The sequence below is a fragment of the Cyclopterus lumpus genome, chromosome 23, assembly GCF_009769545.1.
Source record: "Cyclopterus lumpus isolate fCycLum1 chromosome 23, fCycLum1.pri, whole genome shotgun sequence".
Taxonomy (NCBI): domain Eukaryota; kingdom Metazoa; phylum Chordata; class Actinopteri; order Perciformes; family Cyclopteridae; genus Cyclopterus; species Cyclopterus lumpus.
In genome coordinates this window covers 16,161,748-16,183,364 of record NC_046988.1, presented here as the reverse complement: position 1 = coordinate 16,183,364, position 21,617 = coordinate 16,161,748, and the positions used below count along the sequence as shown (strand labels likewise).

General features: G+C 45.7%; 1 protein-coding gene across 3 annotated transcripts in view; it reads right to left on the bottom strand.

The window, feature by feature from the left end:
- The window catches only part of ptprr (protein tyrosine phosphatase receptor type R), a 26,409-nt gene extending 7,904 nt beyond the window's left edge, over window positions 1-18,505 (bottom strand). For 2 of the 3 annotated variants that reach the window (XR_004608993.1, XM_034526612.1), the window contains exons 1-11: window positions 18,324-18,505; window positions 18,129-18,231; window positions 11,659-11,903; window positions 9,044-9,157; window positions 8,788-8,937; window positions 6,744-6,851; window positions 5,864-5,986; window positions 5,512-5,630; window positions 5,327-5,443; window positions 3,371-3,563; window positions 2,047-2,131 (exon numbers count right to left, since the gene is read on the bottom strand). Coding sequence is in view for 2 of the 3 variants with exons in the window: in XM_034526612.1 (XP_034382503.1) it covers window positions 2,047-2,131; window positions 3,371-3,563; window positions 5,327-5,443; window positions 5,512-5,630; window positions 5,864-5,986; window positions 6,744-6,851; window positions 8,788-8,937; window positions 9,044-9,157; window positions 11,659-11,903; window positions 18,129-18,210 (1,336 nt within the window). In the remaining variant the exon portion in view is untranslated. The remainder of the gene's footprint in view (window positions 1-2,046; window positions 2,132-3,370; window positions 3,564-5,326; window positions 5,444-5,511; window positions 5,631-5,863; window positions 5,987-6,743; window positions 6,852-8,787; window positions 8,938-9,043; window positions 9,158-11,658; window positions 11,904-18,128; window positions 18,232-18,323) is intronic. The other variant, XM_034526613.1, reaches the window with a different exon arrangement.
- Window positions 18,506-21,617: the final 3,112 nt, after the last annotated feature.

Sequence of the window (21,617 nt, the reverse complement as noted above, 5' to 3'; positions counted from 1 at the left end):
CTGGACCCTCTCATAGACTCATTCCTGACGGGGTCTGGACCCTCCCATAGACTCATTCCTGACGGGGTCTGGACCCTCTTATAGACTCATTCCTGACGGGGTCAGGACCCTCTTATGGTCTCAGTCCTGACGGGGTCTGGACCCTCTTATTGACTCATTCCTGACGGGGTCAGGACCCTCTTATAGATTCATTCCTGACGGGGTCTGGACCCTCTTATTGACTCATTCCTGACGGGGTCTGGACCCTCTTATAGACTCATTCCTGACGGGGTCTGGACCCTCTTATAGACTCATTCCTGACGGGGTCTGGACCCTCTCATAGACTCATTCCTGACGGGGTCTGGACCCTCTTATAGACTCATTCCTGACGGGGTCTGGACCCTCTTATAGACTCATTCCTGACGGGGTCTGGACCCTCCCATAGACTCATTCCTGACGGGGTCTGGACCCTCTTATAGACTCATTCCTGACGGGGTCAGGACCCTCGTATAGACTCATTCCTGATGGGGTCTGGACCCTCTTATAGACTCATTCCTGACGGGGTCTGGACCCTCTTATAGACTCATTCCTGACGGGGTCTGGACCCTCTCATAGACTCATTCCTGACGGGGTCTGGACCCTCTTATAGACTCATTCCTGACGGGGTCTGGACCCTCTCATAGACTCATTCCTGACGGGGTCTGGACCCTCTCATAGACTCATTCCTGACGGGGTCTGGACCCTCTCATAGACTCATTCCTGACGGGGTCTGGACCCTCTTATAGACTCATTCCTGACGGGGTCTGGACCCTCTCATAGACTCATTCCTGACGGGGTCTGGACCCTCTTATAGACTCATTCCTGACGGGGTCTGGACCCTCTTATAGACTCATTCCTGACGGGGTCAGGACCCTCGTATAGACTCATTCCTGATGGGGTCTGGACCCTCTTATAGACTCATTCCTGACGGGGTCTGGACCCTCTTATAGACTCATTCCTGACGGGGTCTGGACCCTCTCATAGACTCATTCCTGACGGGGTCTGGACCCTCTTATAGACTCATTCCTGACGGGGTCTGGACCCTCTCATAGACTCATTCCTGACGGGGTCTGGACCCTCTCATAGACTCATTCCTGACGGGGTCTGGACCCTCTCATAGACTCATTCCTGACGGGGTCTGGACCCTCTTATAGACTCATTCCTGACGGGGTCAGGACCCTCTCATAGACTCATTCCTGACGGGGTCTGGACCCTCTCATAGACTCATTCCTGACGGGGTCTGGACCCTCTTATAGACTCATTCCTGACGGGGTCAGGACCCTCTCATAGACTCATTCCTGACGGGGTCTGGACCCTCTTATAGACTCATTCCTGACGGGGTCAGGACCCTTTTCTCCCACCAGAGAAACTCAAACACAGGAAGGAGTTTGATTGACAGCAGCTCTTGAGGAGCATTCCTTAGCCCTGATTGGTGGAAGGAAGGAAGGAAGGAAGGAAGTAACCCCTCCCCCTCACTCACTGGCATATTGATAACCCGCCCCCTCTCAAAAATATAAGAACACAAAGTAAAAACAATCATTGTGTGCGTGTGTGTGTGTGTGTGTGTGTGTGTGTGTGTGTGTGTGTGTGTGTGTGTGTGTGTGTGTGTGTGTGTGTGTGTGTGTGTGTGTGTGTGTGTGTGTGTGTGTGTGTGTGTTACATAATGTCTTAATCAGACTAAATGCTTGGCTGGCTGTGTGAGAACAAACTAAGCTTTGAGGAAATCGTGTTGTTCGAGTGTGAGTGTGTGTGTGTGTGTGTGTGTGTGTGTGTGTGTGTGTGTGTGTGTGTGTGTGTGTGTGTGTGTGTGTGTGTGTGTGATGAGAGAGGACGAAGGTGCGATATTAGCTCGTCCTTGGGGTTGTTGGCCTTTGACCTTGAGCCCCTCCCACATAATAAAACAACTTCCTGGTTCAACAGGAAATAAGAGTTGAAGACTGTTTTGGGACGGGTACTGTTTCCTAGCAACACAGATTATTTCACACACACACACACACACACACACACACACACACACAGAGTACTCACTGGGCAGTATGGTCTTGTATCGGTTCTTGGTCCCGTGGTTTGGAATATCGAGCTCCTTGGGATCAATAAAATTCATGGGAATTTCCTGAGATGTAAGAACTCAAAGTCAGTCGCAGTACTTTGAGGTATTAGTATCAGTAAAAGTACTTCTTCTACACATTTAGAGTCTGAATCAATCAATGAATTTAACTATTCCGTGGAATAAAATATGTCAAACTAAAGTTCCCTTTAAAATGTGTTTGGTAAATACATTTATTTATTTTTCTTTAGAGACATTGTCGTCTGTATTCAATAAGTATTAAAGATTAATATCCAGCCTTATTGATCGGTGACCACAGAGATAACAGCAGTTTTATTCCAATGAGAGTTTGGATGAAGCATCAAGTTGTTTCAACTCTACTCATTTAACAACTGGCTAGCTAGCTAGCAAGCTAATTCCACCATGACTTCATGCTACAGATACAGAACATTAAAAAGCATCACACGAACAGCTCGGCTTGACTACATTCATTATAATTGTAATCCAGAATTAGTTTATGCTAATCTGCTGTGCTAATCGCTAATGGCTATTCAATAATAATTAATGCTAACCACAAATGCTACTGCTATTGCTAGTCTCTTAATTGTTGTGGTTCTGGTTGGTTAAAAGCTATAAATAGTTTGTTGCGGTGACCAAATACAGCATAAACTCGTATAAACCGATAGTTTGAGCGGCCGTAGTGGTCGGCGGGCGGGATTTTAACCTACGACCTCGAAGCTACGTTTGTGAGGCTACGTTTGTGAAGCTAAGTTTATGAGGCTACGTTTGTGAGGCTACGTTTGTGAAGCTACGTTTGTGAAGCTACGTTTGTGAAGCTACGTTTGTGAAGCTACGTTTGTGAGGCTACGTTTGTGAAGCTACGTTTGTGAGGCTACGTTTGTTAGGCTACGTTTGTGAAGCTACGTTTGTGAAGCTACGTTTGTGAAGCTACGTTTGTGAGGCTACGTTTGTGAAGCTACGTTTGTGAGGCTACGTTTGTGAAGCTACGTTTGTGAGGCTACGTTTGTGAGGCTACGTTTGTCAAGCTACGTTTGTCAAGCTACGTTTGTCAAGCTACGTTTGTGAAGCTACGTTTGTGAAGCTACGTTTGTGAAGCTACGTTTGTGAGGCTACGTTTGTGAAGCTACATTTGTGAAGCTACGTTTGTGAAGCTACGTTTGTGAAGCTACGTTTGTGAAACTACGTTTGTGAAGCTACGTTTGTGAAGCTACGTTTGTGAAGCTACGTTTGTGAAGCTACATTTGTGAGGCTACGTTTGTGAAGCTACGTTTGACGACTTCTTACAGCGAACTCGGCGTGCAGCTTGTCCGTGTTGTTGACGACGTCGCGGAGCTGCTGCCGCGTCAGAGGCCGACCGGCCGCCAGCAGGTACTCTCTGACCGCCTCTCTGGGCGTCACAATGGCGGCGGCGGCGTTGAGCGGCTCCACGGAGCCGAGAGCCGACATGTCCAGGACCAGAGAGACGTTGGAGCCGCGTCTGGAGGGAACCAACGGATCATTGGAGAACCGAGCCAGACAAAACAATGGGTTCCTCCTACTTCCTGTGTTTCCTTGTAGTTCATCAACATTTTGATGTATGACTAAATGTTACACGTTTCTGTTCTAATGAAGTTCAGTTTGGACTTTTTTACGTTTACTAAAGATTTAATTTAATTCATCTCTTTGTTGACAAGTTAAACAGATTCAGAAAATTACAAATGAATTATCTGTAAATTTACAAAATGATGAGTTACTTTTGGTACTTAAAATTATAAATCACAATGATACTAAAATCAATACTGCTGTATGAGATTTTTTATATTTACTAAATTAACATCATATACTAAATCAAAAGTATCATATGCAGAGTTCTAATTTATGAGATTAATTAAATTAACTTTTTTTAAATGTAGTAATCACAATAATGAGATTTAAGATTTGCTTTTAAAATAAATATTGTTAATTGTACACATTTTTATTAATTTCCTATTTAATCAAATATAATTAAATTAATAAATCAAAATTATTATTTTTTTGTAAATGGTTCTTTTTTTCTTATAAACAAATGTAGTTAAAAAAATAAAATTGTAATCAAACCTATTTCTTTTCTTTAAATAAATCTTATTAAATTAAATTAAATATCTCTCAATTAAATTAAATATCATTGAATTAATCTCAGGTTCTATCTGCCTTTCACGGGGTTGTTTGTGGGCGGGCTCTTAGTCTGGCTACGTGTCGGCCGGCTTCCTGTCCAGGATGCCGTTACTTCCTATTCGTTTGATTGCTGATTGGCCGCCGTCCAGGGTGGACGACGCACCCACGCGCACGCGCACGCACACACACACACACACACACACACACACACACACACACACACACACTCACACACACACACACACACACACTCACAAGAGACACAGACACCATGAAAACATCCTGACATCCTTTCCTTGAGGTTCTCAGTGTTCGCTTCGCTCTAACGATGTAACCGGAAAACAAAATGGCCTCCGGGGGTTTTCTTCTTCTGCTGCGATGTTAGCGAAGAGCAGTGAAAGCACTTAAACCGGTCGGGTTTATTTCCCCAACAATCGGCCTCCTTTCACCGTGTGGTCAGAAACGACTTTCTCAGAGGGGTCAAAGGTCGGGAGCGACGTGTGAATCGAGGAAGAGCGCTAATTGAAGAAAGGTGGTAAAAAAACTGACTTTTTGTCTCCGAAAACAACGACATTTATGGCATTTACTTAAATTATGAGTTTGTGAGTATTTAGTTCAATTCAGCACGTTTACTAAATTTAAAAAAGTAAAAGTCTCAATAATAATTCAAAGTCAAAACTAAAACCAAACTAATACAAAACTATTAACATAAATAAAACATTTTAGAGACCCTCGAAAGACGAGGACACACAAACACACACACACACACACACACACACACACTCTCCTCAGTCTCCACACATGTTTCTGTCCAATGGTTTAATTTTAAATATTTATATTATCTTTGTAGATAATCATCACAGTTCAGAGTTTATTTGCTCCACAAGAAAAGTTGGTTTAAGGTTTTCTGGGTGGACTTCACTCTTCAATATTAAGGTTTTCTGCATGTGAAACCAACTTCCTGGACAGAAGTGTCTCTATTATTTGTGTTTTATTATTCGTAGAACCACTTTGTTTGCATAAATAAAGTTATTATTATTATTTAATTGAATATAAGTGACACAAACATGCAGAGGGGCGGGGCTAAAACACCTCCTTACTTCCTACCTCTCTTGCAGTCCGGCTGCAGGTTTCATCCTGAAGGGGGAGGGGCAGAGCTTCAGCTCGTTATTGGCTGTCGCGGCCAGAGGGGCGTGGCTGTCGAAAACGGGAGTGGGGGCGGAGCTAGGAGGAGAGGTCACATGGATTTCATTTAATAAACCCAAATGTATTGAGTGTTGGGAGGTGCTTACCTGGGCAGAGGGACGACAGGGGGAGGGGCAAGGCGGCGGCAAGCTACGATTGGCTGCTGATGGCGAATGGGCGTGGCTACAGTTGGAGGGCGCTCAGCTTGGACCATGCTTCCTGAAACCTGAAGGAGGAGAAGAGTTACTGGATAGATTATTGACTTTACACACAAAAACTACAGGCTGTTCGTAAATATCAGTAATATTATTATGTAATTTATTATTATATATATATATATATATATATATATATATATATATATATAATAAGTGCGTCTCCTTCAGGCCTTTTGTTTGTCACGAATAATTTTCTTTACGTGTATAATTTTAACAAACAGTTTTGGTGTCTGCTGCCGACCTTGGTGCCCTTTGACCTCTGGGCCGAGTCCAAGTGGACAGTCGGGGTCAGGTGGAGGTCAGGGGGCGGAGCCTTCAGCTGTCTGTCAGAAACCTGGACCTTCTCCCTGAGTCGGTACAAAACCTGGAGATCAGACAGGAGAGAAAAAACAAGTCGTTATCATTTTAATATTTGTCAATATCTGTTAAGATATGTTTTAACAATTGTTATGTATAATGACATTTATTTATTTCTTCTTTTCCTCATTTAAAGGATTTTAAAGGAAGACAGGGGGAGAGGAATGACTGACTATTATTTATTTTATATCGACCTGAGCAGCAGAGAATTAATTAAGATTAATTTAGATCCATTAAATTGTAAATAGTTTGTTTATTTGTATTCAGGTCTGAGATATAATACAGATTCTTTGATTAGCATATAACGGTATGATGGTATATAATGGTTTCTCTGAGTAAGAGTGCCCTCCTGTGGATTAAATACCCCACTGCAACTGACCACTATATACATTATTATTATTAATATTATATTCAAAAGTCTTCTCTAAATAATTCATTCATTAGTGTTAATCTGTTTTTAATTTTTAATTTCCGTACAGTGACCTTTGACTTTCGGCTACAAATTAACTCACGGCAGTTGGCTGTCTGTCTCAGCCAATCAGAGCAGCCAAGTTGGAAGGTTTAGCTGTGTGTGTGTGTGTGTGTGTGTGTGTGTGTCTTTTACATCCATCCTTGTGGGGACCAACTGAAAGTGAGGACATTCAGTCTTTTTCAACTTTATGAGGTCTGTTTGAGGTTCGATGTCCCCACAAGTTCACTAGTACAAATATGTGTGTGTGTGTGTGTGTGTGTGTTTGTGTGTTTGTGTGTGTCTGTATTGTTACCATCAAGCAGGTGATAACGATGACGAAGATGGTGAAAAAGAGGACGACGGTGTAAAAACCTTCTCCGCTCCACACGTGGTCCCTCTGCTCGCCCTGCAGGACGTTCTCCTACAGGAAACCGGTAGGGGGGGGGGCAAGGAAGATTTTCAAAATAAAACAATGTCAGCAACAGGTGTTCCGGTTCAACCGGTGACTGTGTTAACTGGTGACACGGTGGTTGAATTAGCAGCTTGTATACATGTCGTAGATGAAAAACATTATTGACAGTATATATATATATATATATATATATATATATATATATATATATATATATATGGACATTGTTGGGCTGTCTTGGTTGACACGCCTTTTCAGTGTCGCATGGGGGTCGGGAACAGTGCCCATGGACTGGCAGACCGGGGTGGTGGTTCCCATCTTCAAGAAGGGGGACCGGAGAGTGTGCTCGAACTATCGTGGTATCACACTGCTCAGCCTCCCGGGAAAAGCTTATGCCAGGGTGCTGGAGAGGAGGCTCCGACCGCTTGTCGAACCTCAGATTCAAGACGAACAGTGCGGATTCCGTCCCGGTCGTGGAACAGTGGACCAGCTCTTTACCCTCGCAAGATTACTGGAGGGGTCCTGGGAGTTTGCCCAACCAGTTTACATGTGCTTTGTAGACCTGGAGAAGGCTTTCGACCGGGTCCCTCTGGGGTTTTTGTGGGGGGTGCTGCGGGAGTATGGGGTGCCGGACCCGTTGGCACGGGCCATCCGGTCTCTGTATGCCTGCAGTAGGAGCTGTGTTCGTCTCCTCGGTAGTAAGTCAGACACGTTCCCGGTGGGTATTGGCCTCCGCCAGGGCTGCCCTTTATCACCGGTCCTGTTCGTGACCTTCACGGACAGGATATCTAGGCGCAGCCAGGGGGCGGAGAGGATCCGGTTCGGGAGTCTCGGGATCGCCTCTCTGCTGTTTGCGGATGATGTGGTCCTGTTTGCCTCCTCGGACCGTGACCTCCAGCATTCACTGGGGCGTTTTGCAGCCGAGTGCGAAGCGGCAGGGATGAGAGTTAGCACCTCCAAATCTGAGGCCATGGTGCTCTGCCGGAAACCGGCGGATTGCTCCCTCCAGGTGGGGGCAAACTGCCTACCCCAAGCGAAGGAGTTCAAGTATCTCGGGGTCTTGTTCACGAGTGAGGGTAAGGTGGAGCGGGAGATCGACAGGTGGATCGGTGCGGCTGCAGCAGTAAAACAGGCGCTGTACCGGTCCGTCTTGGTGAAGAGGGAGCTGAGCCGGAAGGCAAAGCTCTCCATTTACTGGTCGGTCTACGTTCCAACCCTCACCTATGGTCACGAACTCTGGGTCGTGACCCAAAGAACGAGATCTCGGATACAAGCGGCCGAAATGAGCTTCCTCCGTAGGGTGGCCGGGCTCAGCCTTAGAGATAGGGTAAGGAGCTCGGACATCAGGGGGGAGCTTGGAGTCGAGTCGCTGCTCCTTCGTGTCCAAAGGAGTCAGCTGAGGTGGTTCGGGCATCTAGTTAGGATGCCTCCTGGACGCCTCCCATTAGAGGTTTTCCGGGCACGTCCAACTGGTAGGAGGCCCCGGGGAAGACCGAGGACACGCTGGAGGGATTATATCTCCCGGCTGGCCTTGGAACGCCTCGGGATCCCCCAGAATGAGCTGGAAAGTGCTGCTGGTGAGAGGGAAGCCTGGGTCGGCCTGCTGAACCTGCTGCCACCGCGACCCGACCCCGGATAAGAGGTGATAATGGATGGATGGATGGATATATATATATATATATATATATATATATATATATATATATATATATATATATATATATATTTATTAAAACAATTACAACAATTATATATTTCTATATATATAGAGATATATACTGTATATATTAACATAATCCATGAAGCTGCTCTCCTCTTCCTGATTGATGGGACTTTAAGAGTTCCATTAAACTTTGATCTCCCCTCTAATAATATCGATCCGTCTCCACGGGGACTAACGAGTCCACTTAACGAGCTGCCGTTACCAAGGAGACCGATGACACACCTCTGTGGAGACCTCAGTGATGCCGAAGTGCCCCAGGTGGCGGTGGAGGACCCGGACGTTCAGGGATTGGATGACCTCCTCGGCGGGGCGGGGCTCGGAGATCCCCGGCCTATCGGAGGACACGAAGAGCTCGATGCCATTCTTCTTCTCCTGCAAGAGAGCCGTCAATTGATCGATTGATCGATTGATCGATTGATCATTCGTTCAAGCTACCAATCGGCACAATGTAGTAGTTTGTGGGAATGTTGGTTCTCACGTTCAGCCGGTTGATGTGCACGTGTCCCGTAGGAACGCCCAGCGCCGCCGCCACACCTTCCCGAAACCACCGAAGAAGACTGACGTTCAGCCTCCTCACATCCACAGCCAGATACTGAGAGAGAGGGATATTTAATATTAAAGTGTTAAACTTCAGGGTGTTTATAAGAAGTGGTTTGTGGGTTTATTGAAGCCAATAGTTTAGTTATTTTGCCGTCGCCATCTTGGCTTTTTGCAACCAGTGAACAGGAAGTGACCGAATCTGGACTGAGGAGTGACGAAGAGAAGCCGTCAATCTTGAAACTAGAGAAACTCATGTTTACAATGTTTACTGAGGGAATAAATCAAGAGAAGTAGAGTCATTTATATAGACTTCTATACAACCAGAGGAGTCGCCCCCTGGTGGTCAGGAGAGAGAATGCAGCTTTAACACATGAAGCATAGACTTCTATACAACCAGAGGAGTCGCCCCCTGGTGGTCAGGAGAAAGAATGCAGCTTTAACACATGAAGCATAGACTTCTATACAACCAGAGGAGTCGCCCCCTGGTGGTCAGTAGAGAGAATGCAGCTTTAACACATGAAGCATGGACTTCTATACAACCAGAGGAGTCGCCCCCTGGTGGTCAGGAGAGAGAATGCAGCTTTAACACATGAAGCATAGACTTCTATACAACCAGAGGAGTCGCCCCCTGGTGGTCAGGAGAAAGAATGCAGCTTTAACACATGAAGCATAGACTTCTATACAACCAGAGGAGTCGCCCCCTGGTGGTCAGTAGAGAGAATGCAGCTTTAACACATGAAGCATGGACTTCTATACAACCAGAGGAGTCGCCCCCTGGTGGTCAGGAGAGAGAATGCAGCTTTAACACATGAAGCATAGACTTCTATACAACCAGAGGAGTCGCCCCCTGGTGGTCAGGAGAGAGAATGCAGCTTTAACACATGAAGCATAGACTTCTATACAACCATAGGAGTCGCCCCCTGGTGGTCAGTAGAGAGAATGCAGCTTTAACACATGAAGCATGGACTTCTATACAACCAGAGGAGTTGCCCCCTGGTGGTCAGTAGAGAGAATGCAGCTTTAACACATGAAGATAAACAATCTGTATCTGTTAATATTGATCATCAATAATTTGTATCAGTGGCAAACAAAGCGAGATCCTCCCTTTTTCTTTTATCTTGATTCGAGAACTAAAAATGTTAAATGGACCCGACTACTGGTATTGATCATCTCTGGAGCTCTGTGTGTGTGTGTGTGTGTGTGTGTGTGTGTGTGTGTGTGTGTGTGTGTGTGTGGGCGGTTGTTTGCTAATGGCTAAAACAACATGTTCTCTTGCCAGTTAATTAAATTTCAGGAACAATAACCCTCACCCCACACACATGCAAAAGCAAGCACACGCACACTCATAATATAACAACAACAACAAATAAAACACGGCAGGACCAACAAACAAATAACTAGTAACATGCAAATCGTTCACTCAATTGATCGATTAAGTTCCATAAATGTCTTTTTTTGTCAGATAAACAGTCAAAAACCTAAAAATATAAAATTTACTTTCACAAAACAAAAACAAAAAATGTTTTTGTTTTTACTCAAATAATTAATTGGTTATAAAAAACTGCTGCAGACTATTTTCTGCCCATTTTTATGAATAATAGTTTTAGCGATAACCGGCAGTAAAATCCCGTAAAGTAGCTAAAAGACATTTAAACAAACTTAAATAAACAAAAATAAAAACAAGTAAACAACAACAACAACAACAACAACCTTACCAAGGGAACATGTAAACATTGTTGTTCGACCACAGGAAGCGTTTCACTCACTAAACAGAGAACAGGTTCCTGCCTCTCGCTCCACTTCCTGATCTAATCAATCCCTGATCTGTGATTGGTTTAGAGGGGGACGGAGCTCAACGGGCCACCTGATTGGCTGTCGTCCAGGTAATGCCATTATCCCGCTGCGCTTCCTGTCGGGATCAGGTGCTATTTCTGTCCCTACACACACACACACACACACACACACACACACTAATGGCCACTAATTAGCTGATAGCCCTGGGGCAGCGGGGAACCAATCAGAAGAGAGAAGAGACGAGTGTTATATGAAATCACACTTGTTGTTGTTCTTGTTTTTGTTGTTGTTGAGTAAAACGTGTGTGTGTGTGTGAGAAAGAGAGACACACAGTATATCCGTCTCTAAACCAGCATTAATTATTATTATTATTATTAATAAATAATATAACTGCGTCTCCTCATCACCGGTGCACACCTGTCTGTCTGTTTCTGTCTCACTGTCACTCTGAAGGTCGCTGCTGTTTATCTCAAGAGTTACGCAACCGCCCACTGTGAAGGTAAGTGGGTCTCTCACACACACACACACATGATTGGTGTCTCCATGGCAACAGAGAGCGCAGCATCCCTCCTCCAGCGCCAGAGGAGTCTGCAGCTCCTCATCCATTAATCACTTACTGGTCTGACTTCTGACCCTTAATTCATTCATTCATTAATCAATTAATTGATTAGCTCAATCATAGTGCATGATTGACAGGTGATCTCTGACTGGTGCGCGTGAACACATGTTTGGTAACCAATCAGAGAGCGGCTCCCTCACCACGGTCAGCAGGTGGCGTGCAGACACAGCGGCGTGAGGAGGGCGGGGCTCCGAGAGGGCGGCGGGCGCCACTGTGGCGAACCGGGCGGGGCGCTGATGATGACGATGAAGATGAAGGTGGTGATGGTGGTGGGGGTGGCGGTGGGACTCGAGCACGGCGTCCACATCGGGCGGGTGGTGGCGGTCGGGTGGAGGAGGTCGACGAGAAGGGAAGAGGCGAAGCTCGCGGTCGACAGACGACGATTCTGAGAGAAGAAGAAGAAGATGACGGTGATGAAGATGGAGGACAAATGTTTTATAACTTAAAACACGTTTGTTTACTGATCTTGTATTATATTATATACATATATAATGTAATTTCCATAATATAGTTAATATTATATATATTTGTATGTAACCATACACTCTGTAACCCCCATCATACAGCTAAAAGTTATATGTTTTATAAACATATAAATATATTTATTATAATACTATTAAATAAAAAATAAGTAAATGTTCCTTGTCAGTGTTATTTTATCTGGATTAATATTCCCGAAGAATTAATGTGTATATTGCATTGTAACTGCTTTATTTCCTGTTTATATTCTATGAGATCATCTTATCTATAAGAACAATATGAATAAATAAATATTCCACATATGACACTTTAATACGATAACTGCTGCCGGTCGTGTTTAGAAATAAAAGTATTCTTTATAATCTGCCGTGTTTTAATTAAAAAGGAGAGACACAGCTTCTCCCTACACGGCTGTTGTTCTGCATAGAGACAGCATCCTGGTAGCTAGGCAACCACGCTGAGCCGGTTGAGGCACACACACACGAACACACACACACACACACACGTGGTGTCGCTATTCTCCGGCTGGTTGCATAATAATTAAATATTATTTATTCTTTGTTCATTTATTCTTTGTTTCTACTTAATTTAAGTTGCTTTCTTTATGTAATGTAAAATACACAATACAGTAACACTGGGATGGTAACAGACACACACACACACACACAGTAACACTGGGATGGTAACAGACACACACACACACACACAGTAACACTGGGATGGTAACAGACACACACACACAGTAACACAGGGATGGTAACAGACACACACACACACACACAAGGTAACACTGGGATGGTAACAGACACACACAGTAACACTGGGACGGTAACAGACACACACAGTAACACTGGGATGGTAACAGACACACACACACACACACAGTAACACTGGGACGGTAACAGACACACACAGTAACACTGGGATGGTAACAGACACACACACACACACACACACAAGGTAACACTGGGACGGTAACAGACACACACAGTAACACTAGGACGGTAACAGACACACACAGTAACACTGGGATGGTAACAGACACACACACAAGGTAACACTGGGATGGTAACAGACACACACAGTAACACTGGGATGGTAACAGACACACACAGTCACACTGGGATGGTAACAGACACACACAGTAACACTGGGACGGTAACAGACACACACACACAAGGTAACACTGGGACGGTAACAGACACACACAGTAACACTGGGACGGTAACAGACACACACAGTAACACTGGGATGGTAACAGACACACACAGTCACACTGGGACGGTAACAGACACACACACACAGTAACACTGGGACGGTAACAGACACACACAGTAACACTGGGACGGTAACAGACACACACACACACACACACAAGGTAACACTGGGATGGTAACAGACACACACACACACACAAGGTAACACTGGGACGGTAACAGACACACACACACACAGTAACACTGGGACGGTAACAGACACACACACACACACACACACAGTAACACTGGGACGGTAACAGACACACACAGTAACACTGGGACGGTAACAGACACACACACACACAGTAACACTGGGATGGTAACAGACACACACACACACACACAGTAACACTGGGACGGTAACAGACACACACAGTAACACTGGGACGGTAACAGACACACACACACAGTAACACTGGGATGGTAACAGACACACACACACACAAGGTAACACTGGGATGGAAACAGACACACACACACACACAAGGTAACACTGGGATGGTAACAGACACACACAGTAACACTGGGATGGTGACAGACACACACAGTAACACTGGGACGGTAACAGACACACACACACACACACAGTAACACTGGGACGGTAACAGACACACACACACAGTAACACTGGGACGGTAACAGACACACACACACACACACACACAGTAACACTGGGATGGTAACAGACACACACAGTAACACTGGGATGGTAACAGACACACACACACAAGATAACACTTGGATGGTAACAGACACACACACACAAGATAACACTTGGATGGTAACAGACACACACAGTAACACTGGGACGGTAACAGACACACACACACAGTAACACTGGGACGGTAACAGACACACACACACACAGTAACACTGGGATGGTAACAGACACACACAGTAACACTTGGATGGTAACAGACACACACAAGATAACACTGGGATGGTAACAGACACACACACAGTAACACTGGGATGGTAACAGACACACACAGTAACACTGGGACGGTAACAGACACACACACACACAGTAACACCGGGACGGTAACAGACACACACACACACAGTAACACTGGGACGGTAACAGACACACACAGTAACACTGGGATGGTAACAGACACACACACACAAGATAACACTTGGATGGTAACAGACACACACAGTAACACTGGGACGGTAACAGACACACACACACAAGATAACACTTGGATGGTAACAGACACACACAGTAACACTGGGACGGTAACAGACACACACACACACACAGTAACACTGGGATGGTAACAGACACATACACACACAAGATAACACTTGGATGGTAACAGACACACACAGTAACACTGGGATGGTAACAGACACACACAGTAACACTGGGATGGTAACAGACAAACACACACAGTAACACTGGGATGGTAACAGACAAACACACACAGTAACACTGGGATGGTAACAGACACACACAGTAACACTGGGACGGTAACAGACACACACAGTAACACTGGGACGGTAACAGACACACACACACACAGTAACACTGGGATGGTAACAGACACATACACACACAAGATAACACTTGGATGGTAACAGACACACACAGTAACACTGGGATGGTAACAGACACACACAGTAACACTGGGATGGTAACAGACAAACACACACAGTAACACTGGGACGGTAACAGACACACACAGTAACACTGGGACGGTAACAGACACACACACACAGTAACACTGGGATGGTAACAGACACACACACACACAGTAACACTGGGACGGTAACAGACACACACAGTAACACTGGGACGGTAACAGACACACACACACAGTAACACTGGGATGGTAACAGACACACACACACACAAGGTAACACTGGGATGGAAACAGACACACACACACACAAGGTAACACTGGGATGGTAACAGACACACACAGTAACACTGGGATGGTGACAGACACACACAGTAACACTGGGACGGTAACAGACACACACACACACACACAGTAACACTGGGACGGTAACAGACACACACACACACACAGTAACACTGGGACGGTAACAGACACACACACACACACACACACAGTAACACTGGGATGGTAACAGACACACACAGTAACACTGGGATGGTAACAGACACACACACACACAAGATAACACTTGGATGGTAACAGACACACACACACAAGATAACACTTGGATGGTAACAGACACACTCAGTAACACTGGGACGGTAACAGACACACACACACAGTAACACTGGGACGGTAACAGACACACACACACACAGTAACACTGGGATGGTAACAGACACACACAGTAACACTTGGATGGTAACAGACACACACAAGATAACACTGGGATGGTAACAGACACACACACAGTAACACTGGGATGGTAACAGACACACACAGTAACACTGGGACGGTAACAGACACACACACACACACAGTAACACCGGGACGGTAACAGACACACACACACACAGTAACACTGGGACGGTAACAGACACACACAGTAACACTGGGATGGTAACAGACACACACACACAAGATAACACTTGGATGGTAACAGACACACACAGTAACACTGGGACGGTAACAGACACACACACACAAGATAACACTTGGATGGTAACAGACACACACAGTAACACTGGGATGGTAACAGATACACACACACACACACAGTAACACTGGGACGGTAACAGACACACACAGTAACACTGGGATGGTAACAGACACATACACACACAAGATAACACTTGGATGGTAACAGACACACACAGTAACACTGGGATGGTAACAGACACACACAGTAACACTGGGATGGTAACAGACAAACACACACAGTAACACTGGGATGGTAACAGACACACACAGTAACACTGGGATGGTAACAGACACACACAGTAACACTGGGACGGTAACAGACACACACACACACACACACACAGTAACACTGGGATGGTAACAGACACACACACAGTAACACTGGGATGGTAACAGACACACACAGTAACACTGGGATGGTAACAGACACACACACACAGTAACACTGGGATGGTAACAGACACACACACACAGGATAACACTTGGATGGTAACAGACACACACACACAAGATAACACTTGGATGGTAACAGACACACACACACAAGATAACACTGGGATGGTAACAGACACACACACACAGTAACACTGGGATGGTAACAGACACACACAGTAACACTGGGACGGTAACAGACACACACACACACACACAGTAACACTGGGATGGTAACAGACACACACACAGTAACACTGGGACGGTAACAGACACACACACAGTAACACTGGGATGGTAACAGACACACACAGTAACACTGGGATGGTAACAGACACACACACACAGTAACACTGGGATGGTAACAGACACACACACACAAGATAACACTTGGATGGTAACAGACACACACACACAAGATAACACTTGGATGGTAACAGACACACACACAGTAACACTGAGATGGTAACAGACACACACAGTAACACTGGGATGGTAACAGACACACACACAGTAACACTGGGATGGTAACAGACACACACAGTAACACTGGGACGGTAACAGACACACACACACACACAGTAACACTGGGATGGTAACAGACACACACACAGTAACACTGGGACGGTAACAGACACACACACAGTAACACTGGGACGGTAACAGACACACACAGTAACACTGGGATGGTAACAGACACACACTCACAAGATAACACTTGGATGGTAACAGACACACACACACAAGATAACACTTGGATGGTAACAGACACACACACACAGTAACACTGGGATGGTAACAGACACACACAGTAACACTGGGATGGTAACAGACACACACACACAGTAACACTGGGATGGTAACAGACACACACACACAAGATAACACTTGGATGGTAACAGACACACACACACAAGATAACACTTGGATGGTAACAAACACACACACAGTAACACTGGGATGGTAACAGACACACACACACAAGATAACACTTGGATGGTAACAAACACACACACACAGTAACACTGGGATGGTAACAGACACACACACAGTAACACTGGGATGGTAACAGACACACACAGTAACACTGGGACGGTAACAGACACACACAGTAACACTGGGATGGTAACAGACACACACAGTAACACTGGGATGGTAACAGACACACACACACACAGTAACACTGGGATGGTAACAGACACACACACACACAAGATAACACTTGGAAGGTAACAGACACACACAGTAACACTGGGATGGTAACAGACACACACAGTAACACTGGGATGGTAACAGACACACACACACACAGTAACACTGGGATGGTAACAGACACACACACACACAAGATAACACTTGGATGGTAACAGACACACACACACAAGATAACACTTGGATGGTAACAGACACACACAGTAACACTGGGACGGTAACAGACACACACAGTAACACTGGGACGGTAACAGACACACACACAGTAACACTGGGATGGTAACAGACACACACAGTAACATATACACACACATATATATATATAGATAGATAGATAGATAGATATATGTATATTCAGATATAGATATAGGAAATCAATCATTTCCTTCGTTATGACGGATGACCGCATGACATTATATTCTTGAAATGATATTCTTCTGTTGGGAGGATTTCTATTTTTAAATACCCCGCACGAACCAGCTGCAAACACACACAGTGTGTATGTAATAAACGTGCACCCAGACGTGATCAACCCTCTGCACCTGCAACACGTCGGCTGCACGAGGGCAGCGCAGACTCACACCGAGCTGCGTGCGGCTTGTTGTGAGTCTGAAGGCTTACCTGTGAGCAGCAGCCGCGTGCATGTTAGGCACAAGAAGAGAAACATGGTGAGGAGCGCTCCTCTTCCTCTCCTGCAGCTCATCCTTCCTTCCTTCCTTCCTTCCTTCCTTCCTTCCTTCCTTCCTTCCTTCCTTCCTTCCTTCCTTCCTTCCTTCCTTCCTTCCTTCCTTCCTTCCTTCCTTCCTTCCTTCCTTCCCTCCGCAGCAATGAAAGGGGTTTCCGGGCCCCTATTCGCGGCCGTCAGGGCTCCAGAGATCTGCTGCGCAGCACCGGCCACCACCGACGCTTCTTCCCCGCCCTGAGGTGCCCGATCGCGGCCTGGAGAGGAGGAGGGACCGCGGCAGAAGCTCCGCGACAAGCAGAAGGAGGGAGGGGGGGGGGGGGGGGGCTTCAGCAGGATGGAGCGTTCAGGTGGATGAGATGAAGAAGAGAGAGACAGGAAGAGGATTAATTATATATTACAAATAATTAGTGCTTTAAATGTATTTAAGCATGTTTTTTTTCCTTAAATCTAAATAAAGTGAATATCATATTATTTGTTTTTATTGTGAGTTTTTGCTGACTTCCTGTTATAGATACAAATATCTGGTTATTTCACAGGAAATAGAGAGAATAAACCTCCATTGATCAACATGATATGTGAGACTCAGTGGACTTCAGAGTATTGAGATGCTTCCTCGAGTGAAGCCTGTCTCCTCGTAAGTCTCCTTAAGGAGCTTCCTAAACCTTCATCTGAACGTGAGTGACCTCTGCTGGTTAAATACACGAGGTGCATTTATTGATAAAAAATATAGGTTTAAATATGCACACAAAAAAGGCCTCATCTTGTAAAATATGTGTTAATAAATATATTTATTGTATATGAGGCTCTGAATGCTGTGTGAATAAATCCCTCTGCATAAAGCTTCATAATATAGAGTTTTATTAATAAATGTGTATAAATTAGGTGAAAACATGACCTCATAGATATCAGATGAAACCATTTGAATGGGCCCCAGGGTCAAAAAGGGTCCAGAGCCCGGTTCCCCCACTGACCCTCGTGAACAGAGCCCGGTTCCCCCACTGACCCTCGTGAACAGAGTCCGGTTCCCCCACTGACCCTCGTGAACAGAGCCCGGTTCCCCCACTGACCCTCGTGAACAGAGCCCGGTTCCCCCACTGACCCTCGTGAACAGAGCCCGGTTCCCCCACTGACCCTCGTGAACAGAGCCCGGTTCCCCCACTGACCCTCATGAACAGAGTCCGGTTCCCCCACTGACCCTCGTGAACAGAGCCCGGTTCCCCCACTGACCCTTGTGAACAGAGTCCGGTTCCCCCACTGACCCTCGTGAACAGAGCCCGGGTCCCCCACTGACCCTCGTGAACAGAGTCCGGTTCCCCCACTGACCCTCGTGAACAGAGCCCGGTTCCCCCACTGACCCTCATGAACAGAGTCCGGTTCCCCCACTGACCCTCGTGAACAGAGCCCGGTTCCCCCACTGACCCTTGTGAACAGAGTCCGGTTCCCCCACTGACCCTCGTGAACAGAGCCCGGTTCCCCCACTGACCCTCGTGAACAGAGTCCGGTTCCCCCACTGACCCTCGTGAACAGAGCCCGGTTCCCCCACTGACCCTCGTGAACAGAGCCCGGTTCCCCCACTGACCCTCATGAACAGAGTCCGGTTCCCCCACTGACCCTCGTGAACAGAGCCCGGTTCCCCCACTGACCCTTGTGAACAGAGTCCGGTTCCCCCACTGACCCTCGTGAACAGAGCCCGGTTCCCCCACTGACCCTCGTGAACAGAGTCCGGTTCCCCCACTGACCCTCGTGAACAGAGCCCGGTTCCCCCACTGACCCTTGTGAACAGAGTCCGGTTCCCCCACTGACCCTCGTGAACAGAGCCCGGTTCCCCCACTGACCCTCGTGAACAGAGCCCGGTTCCCCCACTGACCCTTGTGAACAGAGTCCGGTTCCCCCACTGACCCTCGTGAACAGAGCCCGGTTCCCCCACTGACCCTTGTGAACAGAGTCCGGTTCCCCCACTGACCCTTGTGAACAGAGTCCGGTTCCCCCACTGACCCTACAGGTCACATCCCTGCACATCACTTAATTCTTCACTTTACACCAACAGGTCTCCTCCTCTATCTCCTTCTCTGTCTCCTTCTATCTCCTTCTGTCTCCTTCCCTGTCTCCTTCTATCTCCTTCTGTCTCCTTCCCTGTCTCCTTCTATCTCCTTCTGTCTCCTTCCCTGTCTCTTTCTCTGTCTCCTTGTCTCCTTCCCTGTCTCCTTCTGTCTCCTTCTGTCTCATTCTCTGTCTCCTTCCTTGTCTCCTTCTCTGTCTCCTTCTCTGTCTCCTTCCCTGTCTCCTTCTGTCTCCTTCTCTGTCTCCTTCCCTGTCTCCTTCCCTGTCTCCTTCTGTCTCCTTCTGTCTCATTCTCTGTCTCCTTCCTTGTCTCCTTCTCTGTCTCCTTCTCTGTCTCCTTCCCTGTCTCCTTCTGTCTCCTTCCCTGTCTCCTTCTGTCTCCTTCTCTGTCTCCTTCCCTGTCTCCTTCTGTCTCCTTCCCTGTCTCCTTCTGTCTCCTTCTCTGTCTCCTTCCTTAAATTAATAGTAATAACAAATATAATAAAAGTAGTAAATTATTATTATTAAAATAATAATTATAGTAATAATCATAATGATAATGATAAGCAGCTGTATTTAAAGTACTACAGATTCAGATTATTAAAAAAACTAATAAATGATGTAATATTACGTATAATACATATAAAGTACATGAAAAGATTAAAGCATCAATAATATGTTATTCTGCTAAATGAGTACTTTTTGTACTTTTGCAGGATTTTTAGTATTTAAACTGCAGTATTTATACTTTTACTAACATATCTGGATACTTGTTTTGATGATATAATTGTTGTTGTTTTCCTTCAGACTGACAAACCAACAAAACTCTCAAACTCTTTAATCTTTTCTATAACAATAAAACATTTGATGGTTCCACATCTTAAATGTTAATATCTGCTTCTTTTTATAGTCTTTTTAAAGCTGCTTTTACGTCATTTAAAGATCACGTTGTTTTATTCACATTTTATGAGACCAAACTATATTTTAATACTCATTTAAGTGCAAAGTTTCCTTCCACAAACAAACTTTAAAACACTATATTTTAACTATTTAATAAACCCAACAGCCCAAAACTAAGGTTTTCATCTTTAACTGAAGACAATAGAAAACATCTGTTCATTCTTTTCTTTCTGCAGCTCTTTTGTTGTTTACAGGAATTCACTGAAAGGAAAAGTCACTTCCGGGAATCGTGTTGGAACGTAACTCCGCCCCCCCCCCTCCGCCCCGCCCCCCTCCGTGGAGTTACGTTCCAACACGTTACGTATGTGGAATGGAATGTTTCCATTCGTCTTCCGGAATGAAGCCCCTCCTCTCTCTCTCTCTCTCTCTCCCCCCCTCTCTCCTCCCTCTCTCCCTCTCTCTCTCTCTCTCTCTCCCCCCCCCCC